Raw genomic sequence first — 24308 nt, forward strand, 5'->3', positions numbered from 1 at the left:
GCAGGCTGCAAAACAGGCTTAGTAGTGAAAATTCTGTGGGGATGGAGGATTTTGGGTGTTTCAGAGCCATTTCTGCCATTTTCAGAGCCATTTCTACCTCGTCAAGTGCAGATATACTGCTAGGGTGCAGATATTCACTGTTACTGTTGTTAAAAGGTGGTTGTTTTTCAAGGCTACCTTGGAGCTGAGGATATGGGGATAGGATTAGGGCAAGGTAAATACCACAAGCTCACTGTGGCCAGCATTGTAGACTTAATTGGCCATTCTAGAAGAGGAACTAACTGGCTTCTAGCCAGGGCCTAAAAACTAGATCTAGATAGCACAAAAAGATTACATTAAACTTCCTCTAGTGTCCCATCTATCAGATTCCAATCCTGAAGGACCAACTCAATCTCTCTTCTATTTCATCTCCTTTCTCTCATCTTATAAAAGATATTCTTTTGAAAACTCTGTTTATTTCACATATAACGGAGCTGATATTTGTATGTTTTGTGGAGATGGTGTTTCATCATGTTGCCCAGGCTGGTCTTGAACTTTTAGGCGCAAGCAATCCTCCCACCTCGACCTTCCAAAGTGCCAGGATTACAGGCATAAGCCACAGTGCCTGTCTTCACATTTAATCTTTTCAAATTACTTCACTATGTATTCTTTTTTGTTGTTCTTTTTTTTTTCTGTTTACTTCACTGTGTATTCTAAGCACAAATAAGAAATTCTTATTTCCTAATTACTGTTTATTTCCATATATAATATATTTTTTAATAAGTTTTTTTTTTTAGACTGCATCTCACTCTGTCACTCAGGCTGGTGCGCAGTGGTACAATCTCAGCTCGCTGCAAACTCTGTCTCCTGGGTTCAAGCAATTCTTCTGCCTCAGCCTCCGAAATAGCTGGGATTACAGGTGTACCACCACACCCAGCTAATTTTTGTATTTTTAGTACAGACATGGTTTCACCATGTTGTTCACACTGGTCTCAAACTTCTGAACTCATGTGATCCACCTGCCTTGGCCTCCCAAAGTGCTGGGATTACAGGCATGAGCTCCAACACCTGGCCCATTTCCTAATATTTGTATATACTTGCTATATTTTTATTTTTACCACACATAAAAATCAAGGCAAATGCAAGCCATGGATCTTATACATACAAAGGCACGTAGAAATATAATCATATAGTGAATATTCATGCATACTGAGGCAGGTTTTTAGATGCTCAGAGTCTGAAATTCCACTGCATGGTATTTCCACAAAATGCCCTGGGGCATACTCAGACAGAATAGCTCAAGTGCAAATTATAAGCATATATTCCCCAAATTGTATCCTGTTTGAATTCATCAAAGTTGAAATGAAGGAAAAAATAATAAGGGCAGCTGTGGGGAAAAGAAAGAGAGATCAGGCTGTTACTGTGTCTATGTAGAAAGTAGACATAAGGGACTCCATTTTGTTCTGTACTAAGAGAAATTCTTCTGCCTTGAGATGCTGTTAACCTGTAACCCTAGCCCCAACCCTGTGCTTGCAGAGACATGTGCTGTGTTGCCTCAAGTTTTAATGGATTTAGGGCTGTGCAGGATGTGCTTTGTTTAAAAAGTGCTTGAAGGCAGTATGCTTGTTAAAAGTCATCACCATTCTCTAATCTCAAGTACCCAGGAACACAATACACTGCGCAAGGCCACAGGGACCTCTGCCTAGGAAAGCCAGGTATTGTCCCAGGTTTCTCCCCGTGTGATAGCCTGAGATATGGCCTCATGGGAAGGGAAAGACCTGACTGTCCCGCAGCCCAACTCCCGTAAAGGGTCTGTGCTGAGGAGGATTAGTAAAAGAGGAAGGCCTCTTTGCAGTTGAGATAAGAGGAATGCATCTGTCTCCTGCTCATCCCTGAGAATAGAATGTCTCAGTGTAAAACCCAATTGTATGTTCTATTTACTGAGATAGGAGAAAACTACCTTAGGGCTGCAGGTGAGACATGCTGGTGGCAATACTGCTCTTTATTGCACGGAAATGTTTGTGTGTGTGCACATCAAGGCACAGCACCTTTCCTTAAACTTATTTATGACACAGAGACCTTTGTTCACATGTTTTCCTGCTGACCCTCTCCCCACTATTACCCTATTGTCCTGCCACATCCCCTCTCTGAGATGGTAGAGATAATGATCAATAAATACTGAGGGAACTCAGAGACCAGGGCCAGCTGGGCGGGTCCTCCATATGCAGAGCGCCAGTCCCTAGGGCCCACTTTTCTTTGTCTATACTTTGTCTCTGTCTCTTATTTCTTTTCTCGGTCTCTCGTCCCACCTGATGAGAAACACCCACAGGCTGTGGAGGGGCTGGTCCCCTTCAGGCAGCCAGAGAGAAAGGTCGGGTTACCCACAAATGGGAGCCCATGAGACTAACAGCAGATCTCTCAGCAGAAACCCTACAAGCCAGAAGAGAGTGGGGGCCAATATTCAACATTCTTAAAGAAATCCATTTTCATCCGAGAATTTTATATCCAGCCAAACTAAGCTTCCTAAATGAAGGAGAAATAAAATCCTTTACAGATAAGCAAATGCTGAGAGATTCTGTCACCACCAGGCCTGCCTTACAAGAGCTCCTGAAGGAAGCACTAAACATGGAAAGGAACGACTGGTACCAGCCACCACAAAAACCTGCCAAGTTATAAAGACCATAGACGCTACGAAGAAACTGCATCAACTAATGAGCAAAATAACCAGCTAACATCATAATGACAGGATCAAATTCACACATAACAATATTAACCTTAAGTGTAAATGGGCTAAATGCTCCAATTAAAAGACACAGACTGGCAAATTGGATAGAGTCAGGAACCATCAGTGTGCTGTATTCAGGAGACCCATCTCAAGTGCAGACACATACATAGGCTCAAAAAAAAAAAGGAATGGAGGAAGATCTACCAAGAAAATGGAAAACAAATAAAAGGAGGGGTTGCAATCCTAGTCTCTGAGAAAACAGACTTTAAACCAACAAAGATCAAAAGAGACAAAGAAGGCCATTACATAATGGTAAAGGGATCAATTCAACAAGAAGAGCTAACTATCCTAAATATATATGCACCCAATATAGGAGCACCCAGATTCATAAAGCAAGTCCTTAGAGACCTACAAAGAGACTTAGACTCCCACACAATAATAATGGGAGACTTTAACATGCCACTGTAAACATTAGACAGATCAACAAGACAGAAAGATAAAAAGGCTATCCAGGAATTGAACTCAGCTCTGCACCAAGTGGGCCTAATAGACATCTACAGAACTCTCCACCTCAAATCAACAGAATATACATTCTTCTCAGCACCACATTGCACTTATTCCAAAATTGACCACATAGTTGGAAGTTAAGCACTCCTCAGCAAATGTAAAAGAACAGAACTTATAACAAACTGTCTCTCAGACCACAGTGCAATCAAACTAGAACTCAGGATTAAGAAACTCACTCAAAACCGCTCAACTACATGGAAACTGAACAACCTGCTCCTTAATGACTACTGGGTACATAACGAAATGAAGGCAGAAATAAAGATGTTCTTTGAAACCAATGAAAACAAAGACACAACATACCAGAATCTCTGGGACACATTTAAAGCAGTGTATAGAGGGAAATTTATAGCACTAAATACCCACAAGAGAAAGCAGAAAAGATCTAAAATTGACACCCTAACATCACAATTAAAAGAACTAGAGAAGCAAGAGCAAACACATTCAAAAGCTAGCAGAAGGCAAGAAATAACTAAGATCAGAGCAGAACTGAGGGAGATAGAGACATAAAAAACACTTCAAAAAATCAATGAATCTAGGAGCTGGTTTTTTGAAAAGATCAACAAAATTGATAGACTGCTAGCAAAACTAATAAAGAAGAAAAGAGAGAAGAATCAAATAGACGCAATAAAAAATGATAAAGGGGATATCACCACCGATCCCACAGAAATACAAACTACCATTAACGAATACTATAAACACCTCTACACAAATAAACTAGAAAACCTAGAAGAAATGGATAAATTCCTGGACACATACACCCTCCCAAGACAAAACCAGGAAGAAGTTGAATCCCTGAATAGACCAATAACAGGCTCTGAAATTGAGGCAATAATTAATAGCCTACCAAACAAAAAAAAGTCCAGGACCAGACAGATTCACAGCTGAATTCTACCAGAGGTACAAAGAGGAGCTGGTACCATCCCTTCTGAAACTATTCCATAGAAAAAGAGGGAATCCTCCCTAACTCATTTTATGAGGCCAGCATCATCCTGATACCAAGGCCTGGCAGAGACACAACATAAAAAGAGAATTTTAAACCAATATCCCTGATGAACATTGATGCAAAAATCCTCATTAAAATACTGGCAAATCAAATCCAGCAGCACATCAAAAAGCTTATCCACCAAGATCAAGTTGGCATCATCCCTGGGATGCAAGGCTGGTTCAACATATGCAAATCAATAAACATAACCCATCACATAAACAGAAACAAAGGCAAAAACCACATGATTATCTCAATAGATGCAGAAAAGGCATTCGACAAAATTTAACAGCACTTCATGCCAAAAACTCTCAATAAACTAGGTATTGATGGGACGTCTCTCAAAATAATAAGAGTTACTTATGACAAACCCACAGCCAATATCATACTGAATGGGCAAAAACTGGAAGCATTCCCTTTGAAAACTGGCACAAGACAGGGATGCCCTCTCTCACCACTCCTGTTCAACATAGTGTTGGAAGTTCTGGCCAGGGCAATCAAGCAGGAGAAGGAAATAAAGGGTATTCAATTAGGAAAAGAGGAAGTCACATTATCCCTGTTTGCAGATGACAAGATTGTATATTTAGAAAACCCCATCATCTCAGCCCAAAATCTCCTTAAGCTGATAAGCAACTTCAGCAATGTCTCAGGATACAAAATCAATGTGCAAAAATTACAAGCATTCCTATACACCAATAATAGACAAACAGCCAAATCATGAGTGAACTCTCATTCATAATTGTTACAAAGAGAATAAAATACCTAGGAATCCAACCTATAAGGGATGTGAAGGACCTCTTCAAGGAGAACTACAAACCACTGCTCAACAAAATAAAAGAGGACACAAACAAATGAAAGAACATTCCATGCTCATGGATAGGAAGAATCAATATCATGAAAATGGCCACACTGCCCAAAGTAATTTATACATTCAATACCATCCCCATCAAGCTACCAATGACTTTCTTCACAGAATTGGAAAAAACTACTTTAAAGTTCATATGGAACCAAAAAACCCGCATTGCCAAGATGATCCTAAGCAAGAACAAAGCTGGAGGCATCACGCTACCTGACTTCAAACTACATACTACGAGGCTACACAACAGCATGGTACTGGTACCAAAACAGAGAGATAGACCAATGGAACAGAACAGAGCCCTCAGAAGTAGTACCACACATCTACAACCATCTGATCTTTGACAAACATGACAAAAACAAGAAATGGGGAAAGGATTTCCTATTTAATAAATGGTGCTGGGAAAACTGGTTAGCCATATGTAGAAAGCTGAAACTGGATCCCTTCCTTACACCTTACACAAAAATTAATTCAAGATGGATTAAAGACTTAAATGTTAGACCTAAAACCATAAAAACCCTAGAAGAAAACCTAGGCAATACCATTCAGGCCACAGGCATGGGCATGGACTTCATGACTAAAACACCGAAAGCAATGGCAACAAAAACCAAAATTGACAAATGGGATGTAATTAAACTAAAGAGCTTCTGCACAACAAAAGAGACTACCATCAGAGTGAACAGGCAACCTACAGAATGGGAGAAAATTTTTACAATCTACCCATCTGACAAAGGGCTAATATCTAGAATCTACAAAGAACTGAAACAAATTTACAAGAAAAAATTAAACAACCCTATCAAAAAGTGGGTGAAGGATATGAACAGACCCTTCTCAAAAGAAGACATTTATGCAGCCAACAGACACATGAAAAAATGCTTATCATCACTGGCCACCAGAGAAATGCAAATCAAAACCACAATGTGTTACAGGAAGTCAGCGACCCCAGAGGGACCGGATGGAGCTGCGGCAGAGGAACATAAATTGTGAAGATTTCACTTTAATATGAACATTTATCAGTTCTCAAATAATACTTTTATAATTTCTTATGCCTGTCTTTAATCTCTTAATCCTGTTATCTTCATAAGCTGAGGATGTATGTCACCTCAGGACCACTGTGATAATTGTGTTAACAGTGGTTCTACTTTTCCCATTTGCCCTGTGATCTTTGTTGGACCCTTATCAGTGGTTCTACTTTTGCCCTTTGCCCTTTTCCCTCAGAAGGATGTGATCTTTGTTAGACCCTTATCAGTGGTTCTGCTTTTTGCTCTTTGAAGCATGTGATCTTTGTACCTACTCTCTGTTCTTATACCCCCTCCCCTTTTGAAACCCTTAAAAAAAAACTTACTGGTCTGAGACTCAGGCGGGCATCATGGTCCTACCAATACGTGATGTCACCCCTGGAGGCCCAGGTGTAAAATTCCTTTCTTTGTACTGTCTCTCTTTATTTCTCAGCCGGCTGACACTTATGGAAAATAGAAAGAACCTACATTGAAACATTGGGGGCAGGTTCCCCCAATAACAATGAGATACCATCTCACACCAGTTAAAATGGCAATAATTAAAAAGTCAGGAAACAACAGGTGCTGGAGAGGATGTGGCCAAATAGGAACACTTTTACACTGTTGGTGGGACTGTAAACTAGTTCAACCATTGTGGAAGACAGTGTGGCAATTCCTCAAGGATCTAGAACTAGAAATACCATTTGACCCAGCCATCCCATTACTGGGTATATACCCAAAGGATTATAAATCATGCTGCTATAAAGACACATGCACACGTATGTTTATCGCGGCACTATTCACAATAGCAAAGACTTGGAACCAACCCAAATGTCCATCAATGATAGACTGGATTAAGAAAATATGGCACATATACACCATGGAATACTATGCAGCCATAAAAAGGATGAGTTCATATCCTTTGTAGGGACATGGATGAAGCTGGAAACCAACATTCTGAACAAACTATCACAAGGACAGAAAACCAAACACCGCATGTTCTCACTCATAAGTGGGAATTGAACAATGAGAACACTTGGACATAGGGTGGAGAATATCGCATACCAGGGCTTGTCGTGGGGTGAGGGGAGTGGGGAGGGATAGCATTAGGAGAGAAACCTAATGTAAATGATGAGTTAATGAGTGCAGCACACCAACATGGCAAATGTATACATATGTAACAAACCTGTACATTGTGCACATGTACCCTAGAACTTAAAGTATAATTTAAAAAAATAAAAAATAAAAGATTATGGGCCAGGGTTGTGGCTCATGTCTGTAATCCCAGCACTTTGGGAGGCTGAGGCAGGTGGATCACCTGGGGTCAGTAGTTCAAGACCATCATGGTCAACATGGCAAAACGTGGTCTCTACTAAAAATACAAAATTTAGCCAGGTTTGGTGGTGCACACCTGTACACACTTGTAATCTCAACTACTCAGGAGGCTGAGGCATAAGAATCGCTTGAACCCAGTAGGCAGAGGTTACAGTGAACCAAGATCATGCCACTGCACTTCAGCCCTGGGCAACAGAGAGAGACTTCATCTCAAAAAAAAAAAAAAAGAAAACCAAAGATTAATGTTCCCTCTGAAAAATAAACATACATAGTGGGATATTCTGCAGGGCAGGTAAAGTAGAAACTTTATATATTCAACCCAAAGCACATTTTTGTTAATTAGCACTGTGGCCACTCCACTAGAACAGAATGGAACCCCACCCACACTTTGATATGGATGCTGGGACTGATGATGTCACCTAGTGAAGTATCATGAGAATATTTGTTACATAATGAGACTCTAAAAAGAGCAGGAGAAGACTTCCCAAGCTGGTTCAAGTGGCTTGTGAGGGCAGGAAAATGTGTTGTGACTATGGTTAAGGAGTAGGGCAAGGGTAAAGGTACCCAGGCATGTCTTGAACTTCCAGCATATACCAAAGAAGGGAGCACTCAGGCTTTATTATCAACTTGCCCAAATAGTGTGGCTTAAAAGATGTCAGTAATCAATCAAAAAATAGATTCAGATTCTTTAATTCAATACTGAATATTTACTCTTGAAACTCCTGACTTCTAGGTTGAGACTCAATTTCCTCATGCTAAAAACCTTATACATGTCCTTTCTTCAAGCATAAATAGGACCCTTTACATAACTGTTGAAAGTGCTTCCGAAATACTGCTTAGACAAATTGTCTACAATATTTTTACACTTGTATTGTGAAAATTAATGTTTATAAGACTATAAAAATTGAATAACAATTCATTTTTCAAAAAGCTGTAAAAATTTCTCTATGAGGTTATCATAATAAGCATAGTATTCTATAATTTCTCAACTATAGCAAAACTTCATTTTTATTATTTATTTATTTTGAGACACAGTTTCGCTCCAGCCTGGGTGACAGAGTGAGACTCCGTCTCAAAATAATAATAATAATTATAATTATACACTTTCCTAGAAATTATTTAACCCAATTTATAGATTTACATTTCTTCCCTTGTACTTCAGTGAAAAACCTGGAGGATCCATAAATCAAGGTGGTATTTTCAGATTTGTGTGGCAAAAAATATGTACAGAGAGGCTGGGAGCGGTGGCTCACGCCTGTAATCCCAGCACTTTGGGAGGCTGAGGTGAGCAGAGCACAAGGTCAGGAGATAGAGACCATCCTGGCTAACATGGTGAAACCCTGTCTCTACTAAAAATACAAAAAAAATTAGCCAGGCATGGTGGCAGGCGCCTATAGTCCCAGCTACTTGGGAGGCTGAGGCAGGAGAATGGCAAGAACCCGAGAGGTGGAGCTTGCAGTGAGCCGAGATCGCACCACTGCACTCCAGCCTGGGCGACAGAGCGAGACTCTGTCTTAAAAAAAAATATATATATATATATATATATATAAATAATATATATATATATAAATAATATATATACATATATACAGAGAAATGACAGATGCAAATCATGTGTTCTACCAATATGTAGAGGGTCCCTTACATTTTAAGTTCGGTGAAATAATTAGAATGATACAAGATAATGAACTGAAATTGCATAATGTGGAAGCAAAACTGTTACTAATGTGCAAGTATATCAACAGGATTTTTAAAACACAGCATGCTAATTATACCTTAAAATATATTTCTCCCAGTCTGGGCAACATGACAAAACCTCATCTCTACAAAAAATACAAAAATTAGCCAGGCATGGTGGCACGAGCCTGTGGTCCTTAGGCAAGAGAACAGGGTGTGGAGGCAGGAAACCTAAGGCTGTTTCATGCTAACTTCCTTGAGCTAAATTGATGGGAAAACCCTAACTTTCGACACCTAAGTAACAAAAGGACCAGAGACTACTCCCTTTGCAAATCTCTACCTTTTCTGCCCGGCAGGTGGCAAATTAAAAGTACCTCTGATTGGTTGCTTTTTGTAACCAATCAGATATTTGGGTAGGAGTGTGACCTTTGTAACTTTACTTCAGCCTCTGATTGGTTGACTGATTGCAGGCCACCATTTTATTTACATGAGGTCAGCACCAAGCAGCCAATGGGAAACCTCTAGTAGTCATTTGGACCCAAGAAGATTCTGTATCTGGGCCACTGCTTGGGCCTGTTCCCACACTGTGGAGTGTACTTTCATTTTCAATAAATTGCTGTTTTCATTCTTTTGATGCTGCATTCTTTCATTGCTTTGCTGGGGGTCGGAGTTAGCTCAAGCGGTTACCTCCTCATGCCGGAGTTTCTATCATTGCTTTGCTGGGTGTTTTTTCCAATTATTTGTTCAAAATGCCAAGAACATGAACAACTTGCAGTCAAGACCCTCTACTGGTAACATATTTTGGTGAGCTAGCCAGGAGAGAAGGTAGGCCCAAAGTTTGGGATTTCTTTTTCTCCTTTCCCCTTTTACATACAGGGAAATCTTCCTCTCTCCATCTTTTCCTTTCCAACTCAGGACCCTCGGTGGACAGCACCTAAGCACGAAGACAATTGCAAGTTTCTGGCCAGGGCCATTCTCTGGTGAAACTGAAAGGTTTCCGTGTGGAAGTGCCTAACTGCCACCGCTTGGTTAAGGTGAGGAACCTTTTCCTCGTTTTTGTTTTTCTGAGTCCTATTCCTTTTTTCTTTTTCTGAGTTGTTTTCCTTTTCTCCTTTTTCAGTCTTTCAGCAGCCGTTTCCTAGTAGCTCATTGGTAATTGAGGGGAACTGACTGGGGCTACTCTGTGGTATTCTCTGAAGGCCAAGGAGTGAACAGGGATGGCTGCCCTGCCCAGAAGGGGAAAAGACTCATTTCTGTCCTTTTCAGTTATAATCCCTGAACCCTATGTGTGATGCAGTTAGCAGCAGCAGCTCGTCCAGGGCGAACTCACAGGTTTCAGGTGACTTATGCTTCTTTTATTTATGCTAAATTTTTCCCTTCTCCCACTCAACTGGCAAAGGACAGAAAACCCACCTAGCTATGCGCAAAAGGTTACACAAGTCAGAGGGTCCGGGCATGTGGTCTGTGTGGTGCATGGTGGTGGAGGGAATTCATCAAAGGGAATTTATTATTGCCTAAGTTAAGAGCGTTAAAGCGTTGCTTTAAGTGAGATAGAAAAGCTTTAAGTCAGGTCCTCAGTGGTGGAGGGAACCATTCCAAAGTGGTGCCAGCACCCATCTAAGGTCAGAGATGTCTGACAGACTAAGTTGGGGCCCTAAATGGGGGACGCCCTCAGGGACCCCAGTCTGGGCCCAAAATTTTTCCAGGGGGATGCCCCAGGTAAAATTAGGGTCACCTAATGAGCCCTCCACTTTTCAAAGTCCTCTTCTCTTTTCCAAACCACTATGGGCAACTCTCCACCTATTCCACCTGATTCCACGCTTGGCTACATCCTCAACCATTGAAATCAATTTGACCCTGACACTCTAAAGAAAAATGTAAAATTTTTTTTGCAATATTGTCTGCCCCCATTATGAACTGCCCAGCCTGGAACAATGGGCAGTCTTGGTAGCCTTAATTATGACATCATCCTGCCATTAGACCTATTTTGCAAGAGGCAGGGCAAATGGTCAGAAATCCCATATGCACAGGCTTTTATGACCCTATACCAAAACCTAACAGTCTGTCAAACTCCCAGAACCCACTCCCACCACCAAAGGAAAGTTCTAAGGTAGAATTAGATATTATAGATGATCCCCCACCCTTTTTTTTTTTCTTTTTTGAGACGGAGTTTTGCTCATCGCCCAGGCTGGAGTGCAATGACTTCATCTGGGCTCACCGCAACCTCCACCTCCCAGGTTCAAGCAATTCTCCTGCCTCAGCCTCCCAGGTGGCTGGGATTACAGGCACACACCACCATGCCCATCTAATTTTGTATTTTTAGTAGAGATGGGGTTTCTCCATGTTAGTCAGGCTGGTCTCGAACTCCCGACCTCAGGTGATCTGCCCACCTCGGCCTCCCAAAGTGCTGGGATTACAGGCGTGAGGCACTGCGCCAAACCAGATGACCCCCTTTTACAAGAGCCACTTGTCTCTAAGGGTAAACAACGACCATCCCTATAGCCCCCTTAACAAGTGCTCCTGAGGCTAAAACCAGGAGCAAACACTGGGGACCCTACAAAGTCCCTCTAATACTCAGTGGGGAACACCATATTCTACTCTCCCTCCAGCTTTGCTACCCCGTAGGGAAGTAGCAGGAGCCGAATGGCCAGTCCTATTACAGGTCCCCTTCTCTATAAATGATATACAGCAATGTAAGTAAAAGCTAGGAAGCTACTCTAAAAATCCTAGGAAATTTGCAGATGGGTTCCAAAAGTTGACCTTATTACTATTGCACTCCAGCCTGGGCAACAGGGTGGTTACATGATAATAATGTCAATTTACAAAGATGATTTGAGAATCTTGTCTGTATGCACTTAAAACCAGCTGCAAAACATGTGAAGCAACAAGTGACAGAAGTGAAAAGAATGTACAAATCTGTGGAGCACAGATTTTTAGGTTAGTGAAAGTACTCCATATGTTTCCCATATCCCAAAGCAACACTCTATTTGTCAAAGGACACCCTGAACACAAAAAGCTCAGTGACTTACATTGTAAATTTACCTCATTCTCCACCATATTCCATGCTGCTTAACTCACACAGTACAGTGACCTTAATCTTCCAGAAAACATGGATATGAAGGAACCACACCTAATGAAGTAAGCCCTCTCATCTTACTGATTTATTCCCAGAGACCACAATGAAAGATGTGTAGGAAAGGCAAGACTTCATACTTTAGGATGAAGGTCACAAATAGTCAACTAGCCTTTTTAAGAAATGTCAAAGTGAATACAATTATTTTATATACTGAATTGGCCATTTCCACACGTGCTCTTGATCCTTTGATGTACATATTACCTGGGGTTTTAACAAATTTTGTCTTGTGGTTATTTTACAGTATGTACCATTCCAGTCAATCCTGGATGGAGAAGCAGACTTAGTTATCCACAGTATGATTTACCTAACTTGGAATCTGTTGAGAAATTATTTTTTTTTTTTTTTTTTGAGACGGAGTCTCGCTCTGTCGCCCAGGCTGGAGTGCAGTGGTGCAATCTGGGCTCACTGCAAGCTCAGCCTCCCGGGTTCAAACAATTCTCATGCCTCAGCCTCCTGAGTAGCTGGGACTACAGGCACGTGCCACCACGCCTGGCTAATTATTTGTATTTTTAGTAGAGATGGGGTTTCACCATGTTAGCCAGGATGGTCTCGATCTCCTGACCTCGTGATCCGCCTGCCTCGGCCTCCCAAAGTGCTGGGATTACAGGCGTGAGCCACCGTGCCTGGCCGAGAAATGGTTTAAAATTTCACCACGTTAATTACATTTGCAAGGTTTCTATCCAGTATGAATAACTTGGTAAAGCCTGAAGACACACTACTGATTAAAAGTCCTTCCATGTTAAGCACACTAATATGACTTTGCTCCTGTATAAATTCTCTCAAACTCGAAAAACATGAACATTTGATTTTTTTATTTTTTTTGAGACAGAGTCTCACTCTTGTCACCCAGGCTGGAGTACAATGGCACAATCTCGGCTTACAGCAACCTCCACCTCCCAGATTCAAGTGATTCTTCTGCCTCAGCCTCCCAAGTAGTGGGATCACAGGTGCCCACCACTACGCCCAGCTAATTTTTGTATTTTTTAGTAGAGATGGGGTTTCACCATGCTGGCCAGGCTGGTCTCAAACTCCTGACATCAGGGGATCCACCCACCTCGGCCTCCCAAAGTGCTGGGATTACAGGTGTGAGCCACCACACCCGGCCCATTTGATTTTTAAAAAGGCTTACCACATTCGTTACATTTGTAAGGCTGTTCTCCAGTATGAATACTCTGATGTTTCCATTTTGATGTTCGGGTAAAAAGTCTTAGCACACACATTACATTTGTCAAAGATGTATATTCTGATGTCCAGTGAGTTCAGATACCTCGGGGAAGCCTCTAGCACATACATTTATATGATTTCTTTCCAATATAAACTCTCAAGTCAAGTAGTGACTGAACTCTGGTGAAGCTTTTGCCACACTCATTTCATTTGTAAAGCATATCTGCACTTTGAGTTATAGACCCACAAGTTTTGACCTTTAAGTAGTATTCTTGCCACATATACTACACTTCTGTGATTTCTCTCCACGGTGTATATTCTTATGCCTAGTGAACACTTGCTTAAAACTTAGCTGTATTAACTTCATGTGTAAATATATTAGGCCATAATTGCATTGCTAGACAGAAATACCTGAGGCTAGGTAATGTATAAAGAGGTTTAATTGACTCACAATTTTGCAGGCTTTATAGGAAACATGGCGCTGGCATCTGTTCACCCTCTCGGGAAACCTCAGGAAGGTTAAAATGATGGTGGGAGGTGAAGGGGGAGTGGGCATGTCACATGGCCAGAAGGAGAACAAACAAGAGGGAGTTGCCATTCACTTTCGTGTGTGCGTGTGTGTGTATAACAGAGTCTCACTCTGTCACCCAGGCTAGAGTGCAGTGGCGCGATCTCGGCTCACTGCAACCTCCGCCTCCAGGGTTCAGGCAATTCTACTGACTCAGCCTCTCGAGTAGCTGGTACTACCAGTACTCGCCATGAAGCCCAGCTAATTTTTTGTATTTTAGGTTTCACCATGTTGGCCACGCTGCTCTTGAACTCCTGACCTCCAGTGATCTGCCCACCTCAGCCTCTCAAAGTGCTGGGATTACAGGCATGAGCCAGACCTCATGAGAACTATCACAAGGTCAGCAACAAGGGGATGGTACTAAACCTTTCTTGAGAAATCCACCCCCATCATCCAATCAGCTCCCACTAGGCCCCACCTCCAATACTGGAGATTACAATTCCACATGAGACTTCAAAGGGAAAGGACAAATATACAGCTATATCAGTAAGTATAAATTATTTGGGGATCTCAGAAGTTAGGACAATGTCTAACGGCCTTTCCACATTGAGTTTAGTTGTAAGGTTTTCTCCAGTATGTTTTATCTGATGTTTAGTGAGGCCTGAGCGACTAATGTAAGATTTGCCACACTCATTACATTTATAAGGTTTTTCACTAGAATGAATTCGTTGGTGTTTAGTGAGGCAAGACCGCCGCCCAAACGCCTTGCCACATTCCATACATTTGTATGGCTTCTCTCCAGTGTGGTTTCTCTGATGGTAAACCAAGTTTGACCTTTCGATAAAAGCTTTACCACATTCATTACATTTATAAGGTTTCTCTCCAGTATGCATCATCTGATGATTAAGCAGAATTGAACGTACTCTAAAGGCTTTGCCACACTCATTACATTGGTAAGGTTTCTCTCCAGTATGAATACTCCAATGACGTGCGAGGCCTGAGCGATAACGGAAGACCTTGCCACATTCATTACATTTGTAAGGTTTCTCTCCAGTATGAATTCTCCGATGCCTTGCAAGGGTTGTAGTGGAGTTAAAGACTTTCCCACATTCAATACATTTGTATGGCATCTCTCCAGTATGTCTTCTCTGATGGTACACCAGACTTGTTTTATGACTAAAAGTTCTACCACATTCACTACATTTGTGTGGTTTCTCCCCAGTAGGATTTCTGTGATATCTTGCAAGTTTTGAACTTTGGATAAAAGCCTCACCAAACTCATTACAGTGGTAAGGGTTCTCTCCAGTATGAATTACCAGATGTTTAGTGAGGCTTGAACGCTGAGAATAGGCTTTGCCACAATCATTACATTTGTAAGGTTTCTCTCCGGTATGAATTTTCCGATGACGTGCTAGGCATGAGTAGTAACTGAAGACCTTGCCACATTCGTTACACTGGAAAGGTTTCTCTCCGGTATGACTTCGCCTATGAATTGAAAGGTTTCCACTGTCAATGAAGACCTTGCCACACACATTACATTTGTAAGGTTTCTCTCCGGTATGCATTCTTTGATGACGTGCTAGGCATGAATAGTAAGTGAAGACCATGCCACATTTATTACAATGGAGAGGTTTTTCTCCAGTATGACATCTCATATGAACTGAAAGGTATCCACCGTAATTAAAGACCTTGCCACACACATTACATTTGTAAGGTTTCTCTCCGGTATGAATTCTCTGATGTACAGTCAGTAATGAGCCCCAATTAAAGGCTTTGCCACATTCGTTACATTTGTAAGGTTTCTCTCCAGTATGAACTCTCTGATGCACTGCAAGATGTGAATGTTGACTGAAGACCTTGTCACATTCATTACATTTGTAGGGTTTCTCTCCAGTATGAATTCTCCGATGCCCGGCAAGACGTGAACGTTGAAAGAAGACCTTGCCACATTCATTACATTTGTAAGGTGTCTCTCCAGTATGAATTATCTGGTGCCTTACAAGTTGTGAATTTTGATAAAAGACCTTGCCACACACATCACATGTATATGGTTTCTTTCCTGCATGGATTATATGATGTGCAGTGAGGCTTGAGTTCCGTTTAAAGGTTTTGCCACATTCGTTACATTTGTAGGGTTTGTCTCCAGTATGAACTGTCTGATGAGTTGCAAGAGACGAACTTTGACTAAAGCACTTCCCACATCGATTACATTTGTAAGGTTTCTCTCCAGTATGAATTCTCTGATGAACTGCAAGGTGGGAACTTTTACTAAAGGACTTGCCACATTCATTACATATGTAGGGTTTGTCTCCAGTGTGACTTCTCCAGTGATTTACAAGATCTGAATTTTGTCTGAAGATCTTGCCACATACATCACATTGATATGGTTTCCCTCTTGTATGGACTATCTGATGTACTGTTAGTAGTGAGCCCTGATGAAAGGCTTTGCCAGACTCATTGCATCTGTAAGGTTTCTCTGTAGTATGTATCATCTGATGATTAATAAGACTTGAAGACATTCTAAATGCTTTGCCACACTCATTACCTATGTAAGGTTTTTCCCTAATGTGTGTTTTCTCATCTTGCGTAGGTAACGAAAGTTGCAAAAAATCATCCCCATATTTCCTAGAAATGTTGCTTTGGACACCAGGAAAAATTCTTTGAAGTGGTGAAGCTAAAAAACCATTGTTAACTGTCCTCTCAATTTGATTACATTCATAAATTTTCTCTGCAGTTTGAAATTTCTGCAATTCACCCAGACCGGACTGAAAGCTTAATATAAGCTGATTTTCCATATGCTTGTTTTCTACGTCCCCTTGACTATGTTGAACTCTTTTACCAGTAAGATTGTTTTTATGGGTCATTGGCCCTTCTTTATAATTTATTTCACCATCTTTCCATTGAAAGTCAAGGTCCTGTAGATTTTTCCGGATTTCCCTGAAGTAAAAATTTTCAATGTCATAGCTTTCATGTCCTTCCAACATCACTGTTTGGAATTTTTCTCCTGTGTTACTGTTCTGTATTGGTGGTAATTCCTTGATCACACACTTAGGAGAGATACCTGCAAAATATAATGAACATGGGGTTTTAAAATAACTATTATTGGTAAATATTATTTTATACTGAAAACACACTACACTAAACATAATGTTTATACTAGCAAGTTGTGAAACTTTTCTACCATGATATTCTATTTGTAGAAATGCAAAATGAATAGAATTCTATGGTAAAGAAAGAGTGATTACATGTAATTCAAATCAATTTTAGGAAAGCCTAGTTTCAAACATCCTTCGACCAAAAGACTCATGTTATGCAAACATATATGAGCACCAAAACAAGTATTTTGCAACCACTGACCCCAAATGACACACCAATTGGCAGTAAACATATGGCTTCCTCATAATAGGAGAGAAAATAGTTACGTATATTTATTTCATACAAATGAATGCCAAGCAACAGCAAGATATACTGTAATGGTAAATATTAACTAATAAATAATCATAATATAAATTAATAAATAAAACATTCTAATAGCCTGTGATAAAACCAGCAGGTAAATAATGAACAACCACAAAATACAAATCTATAGTATGAAATTCTAAACAATTCTCCATCAATATTAAGCAAGAACTTATATTCTAGAGGCAGTACATGATAACTAGAAAATATGTTGAGATCACTGGTTTTTAAAGATAAAAGAAAGGTAAATATGTCTATGGCCATACCACCGTGAATGCATCTGATCTTGTCTGATCTCAGAAACTAAGCAGTGTCAGAACTGGTTAGTACTTGGATGAGAGAAAGGTAAATATATAACATAATAAAGAATAAAAACGGGGGACAGGTCAGCCGGGTGCGGTGGCTCAAGCCTGTAATCCCAGCACTTTGGGAGGCCGAGGTGGGTGGATCACAAGGTCAGGAGTTCAAGACTAGCTTGGCCAACATGGTGAAATCCTGTCTGTACTAAAAGTAAAAAAAATCAGCCGCGTGTGGTGGCAGGTGCCTGTAATCCCAGCTACTCAGGAGCCTGAGACAGGAGAATCATTGGAACCCAGGAGGTGGAGGTTGCAGTGAGCTGAGATTTCGCCACTGCACTCCAGCCTGGGCGACAGAGCAAGACTCCGTCTCAAAAAAAAAAAAAATGGGGACAGGTATGGTGGCTCAGACCTATAATCCCAGCATTTTGAGAGGCCAAGGTGGGCAGATCACTTGAGGTCAAGAGTTTGAGACTAGCTAGGCCAACATGGTGAAACCTCATCTCTACTAAAAATATAAAAAATTAGCCAAGCGTGATGGTGCATGCCTGTAATCCCAACTACTCAGGAGGCTGAAGCACGAGAATCACATAAACCTGTAAGGGGGAGGTTGCAGTCAGCCAAGATCACGACACTGCACTTCAGCCTGGGCGACAGAGACAGACTGCCTCAAAAAAAGAATAAAACTTGGGAAAGGAAATCAGAAATCCCAGTTATGATTTCATGCCTACAATTATGTAACAAACAATAGAGCAAGTCCCTAAGTATTCATTGTCTTTTTTTGCTTTTAGCTGAGATGGAGTCTCACTCTGTCACCCAGGCTGGAGTGCAGTGGCATGATCCCACCTCACTGCAACCTCCAACTCACAGGCTCAAGCAATCCTCCCACCTCAGCCTCCTGAGAGCTGGGACCACAGATGCATGCCATCATGCCCGGTTAATTGTTTTGTAGTTTTGGTAGAGATGAGGTTTTGCCATGTTGCCCAGGCTGGTCTGGAACTCCTAAGCTCAAACAATCTGCCCACCTCTGCCTCCCAAAGTGCTGGGATTATAGGCATGAGCCATCATGCCCAGTCCTATTCACTGTCTTTATTATCCAGTTCATTGGCCACAAAATATATATGATATAGAGACTGTACTTGGAAAATGCATGAACTGAGATAAAAGACAACACCATTTGGAACAAACTGCAATATGAAAACTTACAGATACAATGTAGACTGCTCTGATATAAAGACTTATGTCTGCCAAAATTCCTATGTTAAGGCCCCATCCTCAATGTGATAGTATTTGGAAGTATGGTCTTTGGGAGGCAATTAGGTCAGGATGGTGCACAGAACTTCAGGAATGCAATTAGCAGAAACGTGAAAAAGCTTCTGCTTTTTGCATGGAAATCTCCCTGCCACATGAGAACACAGAAAGAGTCAGCCATGGCACACCAGAAAAAAGTCCACACCAAGAACCAAAGTGGCTGGCTCTGACATGTTGAACTTTGCACCACCCAGATCTGTGAAAAGTCAATTTCTGTTTAAACCACCCTATCTATGGTATCTGATATAGCTAGTCATGCTGACTAAGGTAAAGCCAATATGCTATCTCATTATAAACATTAAACAATGTTGATACACGTTATTAAACAAATTTGTGAGTCTGTACTATAAAACATGCAATATTCTAAGCTAGCTAACAGCACTAACTTGTTTAAAAAGTCTTTAGGTAAATTATCACTATTTAACAAACAAGCAAGCTAAATATGCCCACAGGATTTATGTATCTATACCCAATTTACAAAGAAAGTAAGACACAAGAACCTGGGTTTGCAAGATCAAACATGTTTTTAAAAACAACTTCCCAAACAAGCAGTGCAGGTAACAGGTCAACCCAAATATCAAGAGTGTAGAAATACTTCAAGAGCTATTTTGTGTAGAGCACCTGATTCTGTCGCTGTTTGGGGTGCCACTATGTAACCCACATGGACCTAGGAGGACTGAACAAAGGGGGCGAATGCGGGAATAAAAGACAAGAGACAAAAGAGTAGATTTGGAAGAAGGGGTCAGGGGCACCTTGTCTCTAGTGGACAAGGGCCCTGAGCTTTACACAGCCCTCCGTATTTATTAGGCAAGAGAGATAGTGAGAAGGAGGGTGGAAGAAGGGGTCAGCTGTGCGGTCCAGAGTAGGCTTGCAAGACTGCATTCCTCAAACAACAGGCTCTAGATATGGCAGTAGATAACCCTGACACCAGGAAGTGACTGCCTCCAGCAAACCTTCTGTCAGCAGGAGCAGTCATGAGTTTGCCCACATCCTGCATTCATGATAAACAGTTTGCTGTTTGATCACATAGCCTCCAGTGGAATGCTGAGTTGGTCACGTCCCACGGGCCTTGGCTCCCTGCAATGCTGCGTTGCCAAAAGCATTATTCAGCCATCCGTCATGAATAACGAACGGTATCTGAGTCATCATCCCCTGCACATATTGATTTACGCAGTGTTATCAGACAGTGGTCAAGTGAATGAGTAGGGGTTACCCCTTACAGAGTGAGAGTAGCATGGGAGGTGAGGGAGTTCTGCAATAATGGGAGTATAAAATTAATATGCTAGTCAGTAACTGGGTGGTCCATCTGGACGAAGTAACATGTTAGGAAAGACCCAGGAGGACAAAGAGCAAGAGCGGAGATCAAGCAGTAATGAGCATGGGGCAGCAGGGTTTGTGCTTGCAGAGCTGTGGGAATATAATTGCACAAGAAACAGCTAAAATCCTGGCTTTGGAAGAAAAGAGAAACTAATGTAGAGGTAGCATTGTACTGACTAATACTTAAACATGAGAATTATACTATGGGTGCAGGACAACAAGGGAAGACAATTAAAAAGGAGGTGGTGTGATGATATGGGAAGAAAACAGATTTATGTCTCTATAATATTTGCTATGAAATTTATCAAACTGAATGTCCCATGAGTTCTATTTCCAGGTATATGCTCAACAACCCTACATATCAAGAGATATGTGAAAGATTGTTCTTACAATTCAATCCTTAAGAAAAAACCTGAAAATGGCCATGAAGAGGAGATGGATGAATTCATTTTGTACACGCACATAAAGACACCATAAAACTTTATTGATAGGACAAGAATGTTAAGGAGACATGGGGTGCAGAATAAGGACCCCTAGCACAACAGGCAAAGATTTGAGAAAACAAAGAAAGCAGGAGACTCTTGTCAAGGTTTAAATATATGTTAATGGAGACACAGTATATACGATGAAAGTATCCTGGGATATCAAAAACACAACATGGAAGCAGATCTGTAAAAAAGTCATTTTTGTATGTAATTGAAGTTAAGCTGTTATTAGTTTAAAATAGGATGTTATAAATCTAAAGTGTTTTCTGTAATTGCAATGGTAACCACAAAGAATGTAGAGAAGACACACACAATGGAAATAAAACTATTTCAGGAAAAAAAAATCAACTATATAAAAACGAAGGCAGTAAAACAGAACAAAAAAAACTAAAAGAGATATAGAAAACACTTAACAAAATGGCAATATAAGTCCTTTTCTATCAGTAATTACATTAAGTGTAAGTGTTTATACTCCACAGTCAAAAGACAGAGACTGGCTGAATAAATTTTTAAAACTGTCTTCAGCTACACACTGTCCAGAAAATACTCATTTTAATTCAAAGGACACACATAGGCTGAACTGAAGGGATGAGAAAAGATATCCCCTATAAATGTTAAACGAAAGACGTCAGAGGTGGCTAAACTGATGACAGCCAAAATAGACTTTACGTCAAAACTGGTACAAGAGACAAAGAAGGGCATTATATAATGATTAAAAGGTTAATTCACTAGGAGGATATAACAATATGTGCCTATATAGAGATCCTCAATATGTGAAGCAAAATTAACGTAACTAAAGAGAGAAGTAGTTCCACAGTAATAATAAGATACTTCAATGGCCTATTTTTACTTATAAATAGGACAATCAGACAGAAGAAAAACAAGGAACTAGAGAACCTAAACTATATATCAAATTGAACCTAACCTATATATGCATAACACATCACCCAAAAACAGTGCAATACAAATTTTTCAGAACTGCACATGAAATATTTTTCAAAAGAAATATTGGAAAAGAAAAAATTTTTAAAACTTTTTAAAGACTAAAATCGTAAAGCGTAACTTATCCCATCATAATAAAATAAAACTAGAGATCAACAGCAGAAGAAAATTAGATTATCAACAAATATGTGGAAACAACATACTCTTAGGCCGGTGTGGTGGCTCACGCCTGTAATCCCAGCAATTTGGGTGGCTGAGGCAGGTGGATCACCTGAGGTCAGGAGTTTGAGACCAGCCTGGCCAACATAGTGAAACCCTCAGCCAGGCGTGGTGGCAGATGCCTGTAATCCCAGCTACTCGGGAGGCTGACGCAGGAGAATCGCTTGAACCCAGGAAGTGGAGGTTGCAGTGAGCCGAGATTGCACCACTGCACTCCAGCCTGGACAACAAGAGTGTAACTCCGTCTCAAAAAACAAAAACAAACGAAACCATACCCTTAAACAGCCAATATGTCAAATTAGAAATCACAAGGGAAATTTTAAAAATCTCAAAACAAAGGAAAATGAAAATAGAACATACCAAAACTTGTGAATGCAGAAAAAACAGTGCTAAGATAGAAAATCTGCAGATATAAATGTTAACATTAAAATAGAAGATATCCAATGGAACAGAATAGGAAACCCAGAAATACAGCCACACACCTATAACCAACTGATCCTTGATAGTCAAAAAAACAATTGGGAAAAGACATTCTATTCAATAAAGGGTGCTAGAAAAACTGGCTAGCCATATATAGAAGAATGAAACTGGACTCCTATCTCTTGTCATATACAAAAATTAATTCAAGATGAATAAAGACTTACATTAAGACTTCAAGCTACAAAAATTCTAGAAGAAAATCTAGGAAAAACTTTTCTGGACAAAATACAAGTTTTTTTTTCTTTCTTTTTTTTTTTTAGAGACAGGGTCTTGCTCTGTCACCCAGGCTGAAGTACAGCAGTGTGATCTCAGCTCAACGCAACCTCTGCCTACTGGGTTCAAGCAATTCTCTTGTTTCAGCCTCCCAAGTAGCTGAGATTACTTGCATGTGCCACCACAGCCGGCTAATTTTTTTGTATTTTTAGTAGAAACAGGGATTCACCATGTTGGTCAGGCTGGTCTCGAACTCCTGACCTCAGACCTCAAAATGATCCGCCTGCCTCAGCCTCCCAAAGTGCTGGGATTACAGGCATGAGCCATTGCTCCTGGCCCAATACAAGTTTTTTAAGAGAATTTATTCTTCATTGCTTGAGCATCATGAAAAAAATATATAGGTTTTATAAATAGTAGAGAAGTCCCTGAAGTGTAAGAAATGGGCTAAGTGTAAAATAAAGTTAGATTTTTAAATAATGATTCAGTATAACATGATGGACATGAATGTAGACAGGAGAATAGTTATTATAATATAGCACTTGTTCCAAGAAAGAAAAAAACAGTGCGATTTGAACAAAATCCAGCAAGCTATATTTAGGAAACTGAAACTTACTACAGAAAAGCAATGTATGTTATATAACAAAGAACGATCAATCTATTAAATGGTATTTCCACAATTAAGATAGTAACTTAAAAAATTATGTTCAAGATACTAAAAATTTCCAACTTAAAAACTGTAATCAATTTAACTGACAAATATGTACTTTCATAGTAGGAATTAAGTCAGGTGAAACAGAAGTAAAAGGAATAACTGAAACTATCAACACAACACTATGGAGTTTCTGTAAGTTTTAGGGAAACTGCTGCTGAGCTATACCATCTGTACTAAAGAAGGAAATCTTGTAAAATACATAAAACAATATGCATTCCCCAACACAACACTACCACACATAGAAACAGAAAACAAAGAAAACTGAGTATCCTCAAAAATATGGAACTGATTAAATAAATAAAAACAAAGTTCATTTATAATACATGAAAATGCATCAGATGAAAGCAATGGTTGCTTAAAACGAATTTTGTGGACTTAAAAAAGAAGCCTCATTCAACTTCATTAGCTTCCTCAAGATCAAAGTCATACTCACTGTAAACAAAAATACTGGGGAAGAAAGTGTGGCATGAGCAGTGGTTCAGGCAATAGCCCTGGAGAGATGAAGCTGTGAACCTGGACAATGTTCTTCCTGGGAGAAATTCCTTTTTTTGAGACAAAGTGTCACTCTTGTCCCCCAGGCTAGAGTGCAAAGGCGCAATCTCGGCTCACTACAACCTCCGCCTCCCGGATTTTTTTGAGGGATTCTCCTGCCTCAGCCCCCCGAGTAGCTGGGATTACAGGCGCCTGCCACCATGCCCGGCTAACTTTTGTATTTTTAGTAGAGACGGGGTTTCACCAAGTTGGCCAGGCTGATCTAGAACTCCTAACCTCAGGTGATCCACCTGCCTCAGCCTCCCAAAGTGCTGGGATTATAGGCGTGAGCCACCGCGCCCGGCATGGGAGAAATTCCTACACCATTCACTGCTAGCTCAAAAAAGAGGACCGTTAGTATATGAGATCAACATTGCCACAGTACCCTTGAGAGATACTTTTGTGACATTTCTCAG

General features: G+C 40.5%; 1 protein-coding gene across 5 annotated transcripts in view; it reads right to left on the reverse strand.

The window, feature by feature from the left end:
• Nucleotides 1-12582: 12582 nt before the first annotated feature.
• Nucleotides 12583-24308, reverse strand: part of ZNF841 (zinc finger protein 841) — a 32193-nt gene continuing 20467 nt past the window's right edge. For all 5 annotated transcript variants that reach the window (XM_054461932.2, XM_063657335.1, XM_063657336.1 and 2 more), the window contains one exon: nucleotides 12583-16988. In XM_054461932.2, the coding sequence (XP_054317907.1) occupies nucleotides 14485-16988 (2504 nt within the window). In that variant the 3' untranslated portion in view covers nucleotides 12583-14484. The remainder of the gene's footprint in view (nucleotides 16989-24308) is intronic.

Source organism: Pongo pygmaeus, chromosome 20 (genome assembly GCF_028885625.2).
Source record: "Pongo pygmaeus isolate AG05252 chromosome 20, NHGRI_mPonPyg2-v2.0_pri, whole genome shotgun sequence".
NCBI lineage: Eukaryota > Metazoa > Chordata > Mammalia > Primates > Hominidae > Pongo > Pongo pygmaeus.